This window comes from Hippocampus comes, unplaced genomic scaffold, assembly GCF_001891065.2.
Source record: "Hippocampus comes isolate QL1 unplaced genomic scaffold, H_comes_QL1_v1.1 scaffold2, whole genome shotgun sequence".
NCBI classification, from domain to species: domain Eukaryota; kingdom Metazoa; phylum Chordata; class Actinopteri; order Syngnathiformes; family Syngnathidae; genus Hippocampus; species Hippocampus comes.
This window is the reverse complement of record NW_017805139.1, coordinates 1,688,946-1,699,776: the sequence shown is the minus strand read 5'-3', so window position 1 is coordinate 1,699,776 and position 10,831 is coordinate 1,688,946. Positions and strand designations below refer to the sequence as shown.

General features: G+C 39.7%; 1 protein-coding gene across 3 annotated transcripts in view; it reads left to right on the top strand.

The window, feature by feature from the left end:
* slc39a13 (solute carrier family 39 member 13) overlaps nucleotides 1–8,175 on the top strand; it is a 15,378-nt gene extending 7,203 nt beyond the window's left edge. For 2 of the 3 annotated variants that reach the window (XM_019867243.1, XM_019867242.1), the window contains exons 5-10: nucleotides 959–1,072; nucleotides 4,167–4,256; nucleotides 5,240–5,290; nucleotides 5,443–5,575; nucleotides 5,653–5,752; nucleotides 5,857–8,175. In XM_019867243.1, the coding sequence (XP_019722802.1) occupies nucleotides 959–1,072; nucleotides 4,167–4,256; nucleotides 5,240–5,290; nucleotides 5,443–5,575; nucleotides 5,653–5,752; nucleotides 5,857–5,932 (564 nt within the window). In that variant the 3' untranslated portion in view covers nucleotides 5,933–8,175. The remainder of the gene's footprint in view (nucleotides 1–958; nucleotides 1,073–4,166; nucleotides 4,257–5,239; nucleotides 5,291–5,442; nucleotides 5,576–5,652; nucleotides 5,753–5,856) is intronic. The other variant, XM_019867244.1, reaches the window with a different exon arrangement.
* The last annotated feature ends 2,656 nt before the right edge of the window (nucleotides 8,176–10,831 follow it).

Below are 10,831 nucleotides of genomic sequence, written 5' to 3'. Positions count from 1 at the left end.
ATATATATATATATATATATATATATATATATATATATATATATATATATATATATATATATATATATATATATATATATATATATATATATATATATATATATATATATATATATATATATTCAAATACGTTCACCCGGATAATTTGATGAGGGCACATCCAAGAGTTTGTATTTTACTTTAGTCCCTGTAACTCATATTTGACCCTTTCATGTAGCTAAGTCAGGTTTTCATAGGAGTGCTCAATTAAAACCTCTGACAGCCTTCTGAAGGAAGACCATGCAGCAGGTGTATGTTGTGGGTTTTTTTTTTCTTTCTTTTTTTTTTCGTTTGTGTAGTTCAGAAACCTCTTTGTGCTGTATGGTTCTGATTGTTCACTGTATTCAGTGATCCTTTCTTTCAGTGTGTTTCAAGGGATAGTTTAGCTTTCGGGGAAATGTGCCACTGTGAGGTTGTGACAAAGACATGTTCGTCTCTAGCATTAGTCACACATCTGAATGCATGCCATACATATGCAACCCCGCCACCAACCCCCACTTAAAGACACTATATTGTAAGTTCTTTACATCTTTAATGGCAACTGCCCCAAGTTAACATTCTGGAACTACTGATTCATTCATGATGTCTTGATAATGTTTTAGCCACCTCACTGGTGGCCTTTTGAGATATCTAGTCTGTTCACAAAAGAAAGCTTTCAAGAATGATGATCACGCCTTCCCTCCCAATTACTCACCGTCTAGTGCTGATTGTTGCAGTGTGTGGTCCTGAAGTCGTACTTTCATGCAACTGTTTTCGGTTTTCCATGAAACTGTTTTAATTCAAATTGTCAGTGAGATGGAACATTGGCATTTGGTCATTGGAAAATGCATTTTTACCCACTTGTCTGTGATAATGGTGGATGTCACACCAAGGACTTGTATGATCAATGTGCCCCCCCACCCCCCCTTCTGTTACGCAGTCAAGTTCAGCTTGCAGTGGAAAGGCTGCTGTGTTACATGGAAATGGGTCTCAGCCTGAATCACAGAAATATTCCAAGCATCAGAGTCTGCAGGGAACATATGAGAAAGTCAAGGTATGCACGCTGATGAGTGATAAACATTTGCAGTGAACATAAAAGCAACAAATGACCATGATGAAGCTTAAGCCTCTGATTTAAATGTGCTGTCGGAGAGCAAATGACTCAAGATAATAAGTTGTGCATAATGACTATAATCTTTAATGGAACTTAAAAGGTCAAACACAATTTGTCCTGGGACAACGGTCTCTGATTTGCCAGTATTTTTGAAAAAAAATAAAAATAAATAAATAAATAAAATCCTATTGGAAATGATCTTTTTCAGGGTTCGACTGTGGCCATTCTAAAACTTTTATTGATTGTGCCAACAATGTTTCAAGTAACATTTGACCATTCTTAACTGTTACGCTACGTTGACAACAACGACCCCCACTTTTTTTCACATGCCTTCAAATTGAAAGCTTTGAAGTTATTTTCTTGTTAAAGCTCAATTAAATGTCTTGCATGTTTTTGGATGTCAGTCTTATTGAATAAGTGTGGACCATGCAATAAACATGGCCGCAATCAATTCTTGGATTGCTGAGCTGAGGTCTCTGACCATAATGCTGACATCTCACATGAAGTCACGTATCATGGCTAAGTTTTATGCGAGTTAAGCTATACAAAAAAAAGTGTGCTTTTGCTGAAAGCTACGCTACCGTATATCCCACTTTTAATGGTGATTGCTTGAAGCTGTTGTCTTAGCACACGAGCTATACATGTCCATTGAAATATATTTTAGAAAGGGTATGGGCAAAATGAAGACACAAAATCACCATTGGCCAAATAAAGTTACAGTTTATGACGCCACTGTCTCTCCATTTCAAATCATCTGGCTTCTACATTGGCCACAAAAGTCAAGAAAGGAGGCTAAGTGCCAAAAAAATGTCAAATGTTCAGAGAGCATCACCTCACAAAGCACCGAAAGTGTGCTCTTTCATGTCTTGCGCAGTTGTCATTTCCTGGCCCGTCATTGGAACGGTTTTAAATATGCACCTGTGCGCTTGTGGTTGTGCTGATCATTAAATAAGGTGTGGTGACATTGTCGGCACGCTCCTCATGTTGGTTTTGTGTGTTGTTATTTGAAGGTCATGATTATTTGTTCGGCCGCATGGTGATCGACTGGGTTAGTACGCTTGCTTCACAGTGCAGCGGTCCTGGATTCGATTCCGGGCACCCCGACCATCCTATGTGGAGTTTGCTGGTTCTACCCGTGCCTGCGTGGTCTTTCTCCGGATACTGCGGTTTCCTCCCACCTTCCAAAAACGTTAGGTTAATTGATCACTCTGAATTATCCTTAAGTATGATTGCGAGTATGACTGGTTGTTCGTCTCTGTGTGCCCTGCGCTTGGCTGGCAACCAGATCAGGGTTTACCCCCGCCTACTGCCCAAAGACAGCTGGGATAGGCTCCGGCTCGCCTGCGACCCTTGTGAAGATGTGCGGCTTAGATAACGGATGGATGGATTATATATTTACATAATATCCTGGATGGTGTTTACCATTGGCTCACTTTTCTTATTCCACTTCCGGATCCCATTAACCAGAGTGCGCACATTTGCTCTAAAATGTTTATTGATGATTTTTGCAAGCATTCATTAAATCGAAAGTACATGCCTAATCATCAGCGAAATTCAATTAAAACAAGAATCCAGTTCGAGCCATGTGGCACGGCTCACTTCATTAAGTAGAAGCCACTCACGTATTTACAGTTCATGCATCTGCTGTCCAGGTGACAGACAGAGCCAATGTTGCAAAATTTCATTTTGTGCGTGAACTGGTTCAAAGTTCAACTCATTAAGTTTAAAATGAACTAGTTCAGTTCATAATTTAACAGTTTTTTGAATGAAGTTCATCATCCAAATATGAACAAGCTCCCATATGTTCTCTGCGAACTCCGCTATACTGTACTGGCAATTACCCAATGTTTCCATCCACTCTACACTGGAAAAGAAATATCCTCAACTATCCTTTACACATGATTAAAATATGGTCATCTGATGCGATTTTCGATTTTTTTTTCCTCAAAAATATTCAAATGATATGTGTTAGTTGAACCGGTAGGTTTCATCATGTGCAACCAATGTCCGATTTATGTAAATCCAATGGAGCCATAGGATGTTATGTTTTTTTCTTTTTCCAGTGCAATGTCCAGGTTGAGATATCACCCTACAACCTCAAAACCATGAGGGAAAACCTGTTGCTTGAATTTTCTTTTATTTTAAAGAATTAAAAAAAAAACACAGGACTGTGTTACATGGTGATGGTATAAGCAATCTGCTATAGGAACCAGGCTGAGACTGGAAACCAAGGATGTACCTCAAAGTGCATTATTCAGCGTACAAAACATTTCAAGTAATTTTATATTTCTAAGTCACTTTTCAGTGAATGTATTTCTTGACGTTTTTGAACCAGGCTGTTATCCCTAATTAACTTTATGAAAGCCAGGGATTTCACTTTAATTGAGGCTGCAGGTCTACCACAGTATACAGGAAAACCAGCTATTCCAGCTGTGGCTGGGAGATAATAGAGCCGCTATTTTACGCTGTTACTGTTTTCGGGGTCGGAAATAACTTGTTACCATTTCTTTCACATATACCTAAAGGCTCGCAGGGTGCTTTAAATAAATCAATGTGATGTGTCAGGTTTGCTGTTGATGTATTTATGATTCAACTGGGAAGGCAAAGTTTACACTAAAATGTCAGATTTGCTGCTGTGAGTTAGTGGTTTTTTTTTCCCCCCCTGTCCAAACACACATCGCATTGTGATGCGCCGTGTGAGTGTTGATGGCCAAATAATTGCTTTTCCTGCCTAATTACCGTAAGGCTCAGGGCGTTGAGCCACTCTTGGCCAAAAATGAACTGCTGTTCAAAAATCATTCACTGGCAAAAATACACTTACATTCAATTCAGGTTACTGTACACCTAAAATATGAACGAGTGAATAAACTTTCTTGTTTTTGGACGTAACTTCCCCGTCACCTTTGATACATGGATTTACCAGCACAACGGCTAACAACGAACTTTCAGCAGATCATTTTCCATTCAGAGAGAAATTCTTGTCTTAAAACTTGTAGCCTAATCCAGATGTTTGACCTAAATAACTGTATTTCAGACAAGTGGCTACCTGAACCTCCTGGCCAACTGCATTGACAACTTTACACATGGACTGGCTGTCGCAGGGAGCTTCCTTGTAAGCAAAAAGGTGAGCAACTGTGTTCATGGCATTTAACAATATGGATGTTAACCGCTTGTACAGTATTATACTGTTCTGTGCATACTTGCATAATTGAATGTAACTACTCCAAGTACATTTTGTATGTACAGGTATAGCAATTTCCACAGAGAAGATTCATGAAGTGGTTCATATAGTTAAAGTATAATTGTCATACATACATGTCATACAACACCTTTGCAAAAACCTGCTTTTACTTAAAAAAAATGATCAATACGTGGGCCTGTTTTCTGTTACGAACCAAACTAGTAACTGAATCTTAATAATTCATGCAGTTTGTGCATTATTTTTTTTGTAATTGTCAATTTGAAATGTCCTGTTCTTTGAAAAAAGGGATGGCACTTGAAAGTTTTTTTTATTTACAGAATAATTAAGAGATGAATCGAAAATTAAAATATGTGTTAGTTCCAGCCTGAATTTCATCATTATTCTTAAGAAATAGTTAAATATGAGCTGACAGTGTTAGCACCCCTTTGTAGTGTTTGAACCACTTGTACATGTATGACATCATGAATACCAAGTGTTCTAAATGTATATGAAATGAAACTCCAAATTTTGTAATGTAACCATTAAAGGACAAAATGGGCGAGCAACAGAAACACGGCTTGTTATCCATTGAGGTGATGAACATATACAGCATCATAGGTGGAACAAGACGAGTCCAGCTGGTGTGACATAAGGCTGTCAGCGGGAGCTATGAATGTATGTGCCAGAGAGGAAGTTAGCTAGATGCCTCAAACACACACACACACACACACACACACACACACACACACACACACACACACACACACACACACGTCATTTCACTGGTGCGCTTGTGCAAACTATTGGCATATGACACATAACATGAATGCTAGGACTGAAACGGCAAGAGGTCCTTTTGCACAGTCTTGCTTACAGTATATACAGAATAGTCAAAGGAATTTCACTGATAATACATTGCTTTGCAGGTTGGCTTTCTTACCACCTTTGCCATCTTGCTCCATGAAATCCCACACGAGGTGAGATGCTTGAACCTGAATATATTGCACAAATAAATGTCTTGATTTGAGTGAACTCATATTTGCCTTCAGTTTCGAAGGCCCGCAACTGCGATGTGAAGTCGTTAAAGTTTTAGCCACTCCAGCCATATGAGACGTGTCATTGTCCACAGGTGGGTGACTTTGCCATTTTGCTCCGAGCCGGCTTCGACCGATGGAGTGCTGCCCGTCTGCAGCTGTCCACCGCGCTGGTTGGCGTCCTGGGGGCTTGCTTTGCTTTATGTTCTCAGTCACCAAAAGGCACAGGTAGGATCTTTTCCGGATGTATGAATACATTCCTGTCAGACGTCACGTGGACGACAGCATTGATCTCCTATTTCCAGAAAATGCTACTTCCTGGATCCTTCCGTTCACCTCTGGAGGCTTCCTCTACATAGCCTTGGTGAATGTAGTTCCTGACCTGCTGGAAGAATCCAGTTTGAGGTATGATACACACGACCTTGACCATGAACACAAATGTTATTTCATGTCTCTAAATCAAGTGTTAAAGCTTTTTATTTATTTATTTTTTTACATTTTTTTTGTAGGCACTCCCTACTGCAGACCCTACTCATTTTCTGCGGTGTGGCCGTCATGGCTTTCCTGTCAACCATCTCTGTTTGAAAATTGAGGGTTTCTCTTCTTGCTATTGTGCCAAACAGAAAGACAACATCCAAAAACAAGGAAGACATTTTCACTACTTGCTATATCGGAAAACGGTTCTTCATGAACTCTTAAAATCCATCTTGGTAGCCAGATTACACCACCCGGGTATTGTCGTGCGTCATGGTATGCCTCAACAAATTGCACTTTATGAATCAATGGCAAAATCAATCTTGAGACATTTTTATTTGACCTTGGACATTGTGCCAGCTCTAAATATCAAGGGAAAGATGATGATTTGTATGGATTTCTGTTACCAAGTTGTCTTAAAATTGACATCTATGTTTGCACATCGGGTTAAGGTGCTACATGCAATCCAATCTCGTAGAGTTTGCCTATTTTTAAAATGTATTTATCCTAGGAAAAAGGTGTGTTGCTCCTTCATATTTATTTAAAAAAAAAAAAAGAAAAAAAAAACAAGAGAGAGAAACGCAGCATACGGAATGTCAGTGCACCACTGCACTGGCAACATTGTTCTGAGTGTCAACACTAATGTCACCCAAGTATATTTTTATCTGTCCACATGCCTTCATCATCTCATAACACTAAAACTATAATTGCACCTTTTGAGCATGATTATCAGCCTCCCGAATAGCCTATTTATCAACCATACAGGAATATTTCATTTTTTGGTGTTTGTTTCTTCACACAGTTATGGGGTTGCGGGAGTTTGAATCCAACCTCCTCCCACATTCCCCCCAAAAATGCTTTAGGTTCAATGAAGACCCCAAATTGCCCTTAGGTGCAAATGTTGCTTTTTTTAAATGTGCCCGGAGATTGTCTGCTCGTTCTATCACGAATTTCAACCAAAGATCACCCATGAACCGGATTAGGAGAAGTGGTTCAGAAATGGATGAATGGAACATTCCTCGCTCCAAACAACCCACCCGACATGAGGAAGTGAACTGTTAATTTCTCTGATCTATGCCAAGATCGGTCACTGCTAGTCTACCTGTACCGTCTCATGATATGTTGACAAAATACCACACTGGCAATCACAGCTTGAAGACAATTCGGATATGCGCCTGTTAAACAGGCTGAGTTACATTACGTCACGCAAAAGTGAAGAACCCGATACCAAGTTTCACCCTTAAATCCTGTACACCGTGTGTCAATGCTGCTGAGATCCTACGTGTGATAACGGGAAATAGAAATGAAGGGACGTGACATAGACATGGTATTTCCACTCCGGTTCCTTTTCTGCAGCTTGTTTGGCAAGCGTGTGTTGCCATCACGACTCCGCCGCAGGTTGTCTACTTTAGTCATCGGCCGATGAGGTGCGCATTGTCTGTGGGAAGCTTTTCAGTTACGGAACACGAGGACAACAAACACTCAAGGTTTGAATGGAATGCGGTGTCAAATTTACATAAAATCTAGAAGCGGCGATAAACAATGACAAGCTGCTCTGTTCCCATCATACACTCCTCAAATATTTTGTCACCAATTGATGCCGGAATATTTTGTTACTACCTTATCTGTACTATAGTACGTGATTGTCCCAAACCTTTGTTTTGCATTTGTTTTAACTGAGAGTTATTTAAGAAATGGCTGTGTAAGATTGCTGACGCTAGTTCCAATTGGTTTTATTTATGAAACTTTGTGGTAACTATTTTTTTTATTCACTCTTTGGAAGTAGCCCAACTGAAAAGTTCACAGTTGCAAACAAATGGCCATATTCTATTTCGGTGTTTTCTGGCAGGTCAAATGAAGGTTGGATCCATAAATGTTTGTGTACAGTATCGTCTTGTGCCTTTATCAACCACTGCAATTTATTTGGAATAAAGCGGGATGCCCTGGAAGTTTTCCAACTATATGGCATTTACCAGCAACAATGACAGCTATTTTATATCAATTTCATGCTCTTAAGTGCCTCCATTCTCAGGGGTTGTAAAAGTATATGCATTCTAAAGAGAGCTATTTTTAATACTTCGGTGAAAATCAATTCTGTGGCCAATGGTCCGAACCAAAGTCTGATTTGCATCCCTTGTGAGGTTTTGCCAGTTTTTTTTTTTTTTAATATATATATATTCAGCAGCTACCTTTGCTGCTTGTTAATAGGATGCGCTTCCTTCACTTTTGTCTGCTTTGGGATGGTCCGGCTAGTTTGTCTGCTTATTGAAAACCATTCTTATTTCAGACATCGCTAGACTGTTACAATGATGATAATGCCCACCTTCTCCGGAATAAAATTCTTTATGCTTGTCTTTTTTTTTTTTTCATTGAAGAAAAAATTCTGTTATCATGTGTAAAGCAATTTCAAGCTGTTGGTTGGCGTCGAGGGTATTCTTCAATGACACCTGCATGTTCTCATCCAATAAAAGATTCAGTTACTGGTGACGAAATGAAGCGCAACCAGACCTTTTATTTCAATGAACCCAAACCCCCACATGCATTGTGTTAGTGTCCAAACGCAAAATTACGGAGACCTTTGTACATTCATCTTGGAGCAACCTTGGAGACCCCGTTTTCCGGCATGGGGATCCTGTTGTGTTGTTTTAATTAAAATGTAATTTATTGATTCAATGTGACAGCTGGGATGGGCTCCAGCACGCCCGCGACCCGCGTGAGGAGAAAGGAGTTCAGATCATGGATGGGTGGATGATTCAACGCTCCACATGATTTCTGTTTTGCATCATTGCATACACTATTATTCAGAAACGTTTATGATTTACTTTTTCTGAGCCATGTTAAAAATCAGCTGTCGCGTAAAAAAATATTAGTGGGTTCAAAATTGAATCGCACTGTACCTACAGGCTGTGTGATGAATCAATGATAACGATAATGAGAGTTTAATTGTCACTTATATAGCGCTTTTTTTTTACCTCGGATACTCAAAGCGCTTCACACTGTTTCCTCATTTACCTACTGATGACGCAGCATCAGGAGAAACAGGGATTTGAGTATCTTGCAAGGACACTGACAGGGTCGCAATAGCTGGGGATTGAGTTTTTAATCTCTAGGTTCATGTGCAGCATCCACTGCTTTGTGAAATATTACACAAATTGTCAAAGAGAGTGTTTGGGAAAGAGAAACTTGAAGGAGCAGCCTGCACCAAACTCTAATTAATAGTTTTTTGTGCTAAATTTTACAAGTTACACATCACAATTAATTTCTGTATTTTTTTAAATCCATCTGCAACGGTGAAAGTGAATGTCGCTAATGACAGAGGTGACCCCCTGATTTTCACCAACATTCGTCAGAACAATTGCCGAATTCATTACCTTCGCAAGCATTCGCCCCTCAGTGAGACATGGGGTTCAGGGCTCAGCTTGCGAATGTCACACGATCAAACCCACACAACCGGTGAGCCATGTTTGGGCCTTACCTGTCTAAAATTTAAATGACCGAAACCAGCCATTTTTTTCCTGTTTAGTAAACAGCCCCAAGTGCCACCATTTGCCAAACTAACGTCTTTGCTCGTTTTTCCTCTACACACGCTATGTAGTCAAAACATCATTACGCAGAAATGTCAAAAGTATTCATGTTTGTTATTCAAGTAGAAGTATAGATACTGGGATGTAAAAATGAGTAGAAGTTGAAGTACAACTCCAGCTTTTTTTAGCTGAGTATAAGGAAAAAAGAATGCTCTTTAAACTACCTGTACCTAAAGTATAAAGAGAACAAGTACTACAAGGAGAAACAAAATAATTGGAGAAGTCAAGTCAAACATTTTCTTGTGCCATGATCGTCTAAACACAGTTTTCTGATTCATTTCGCGTTCGTGTAATTAATCAGATGAATCCACCCTACGCCACGATTTTTGTACTTGACTTGAAGTAAAAATGCTTGGGCTACATCACAGGGGCATTTTGTGCACTGACCCCCCCCAAAAAAAACACTTTTTCAAAGGCCACCAAGATTAGAATGTTAATTAAAATGTGATGTTAATGTCCATTTTTTTTTTTAGCTGCATATATACACATTTCCTAGGCCTGTAAGACCCACCAAACGAGTTTGCAAAACTGAATCACAGCTTGTTGCTTGCCAGCAAATCATGGCATGTCTCGTTAAGTATACCCAGCCATAGCAAACATTGTACATGTACTATTAGCAAGAGCAAGCATATTACTAGGTATTCATTATCATTCTCTTCCACATAACCAAGGTCGGGTCATGGGGGCAGCAGTCTAAGAAGGGAAGCCCAGACTTCCCTCTCCCCAGCCACTTTGTCCAGCTTGTCCTGGGGGATCTTGAGACATTCCCAAGCCAGCGTGGAGAAACAGTCTCTCCAACGTGTCCTGGGTCATCCTCGGCGCCTCCTCCCAGTGGCATCCCTCCCGGACGACTGAGCTTCTCACCCTATCTTGAAGGAAGTGCCCAGACACCCTGCGGAGGAAACTTATTTTGGTTGCTTGGATCTTTTGTGTGCGTGTGTGTGTGTGTGTGTGTGTGTGTGTGTGTGTGTGTGTGTGTGTAATACACACATATATACTTCTACTTAAGTAAGGTAACAAAGTATTTTACCTCATTACTTGACACCCATAGATACAGTCAATAATGATGCAGTTAAACATGCGGTAAATCAACCTTCACTCTGTAAGTATTGACTTGTTATCATCCTCTAATCTGGACCTGTCTTTTTTGAGTTCTACAGTACACCTTTTTGTCAGGTTGTCACCTGAGTAAACAAAAAAGAACACATTTGCGTGAGGTGCCTCCTACATTCCAGACCTTTCTCTGTCTTTATCCCATTTTCAAACTATTCGTCTCATCAGAAAGCTTGCTAAACACAGAACTCGACAATACATACAATGTGAATATTTTATACTTAAGTCCTAACTTAAAGTGGAAAATGCTGTAGCTTACACAAAATTGCAAACTAAGTAAATTGTTAGCCATTCAATGAGCAAACACTGCGCA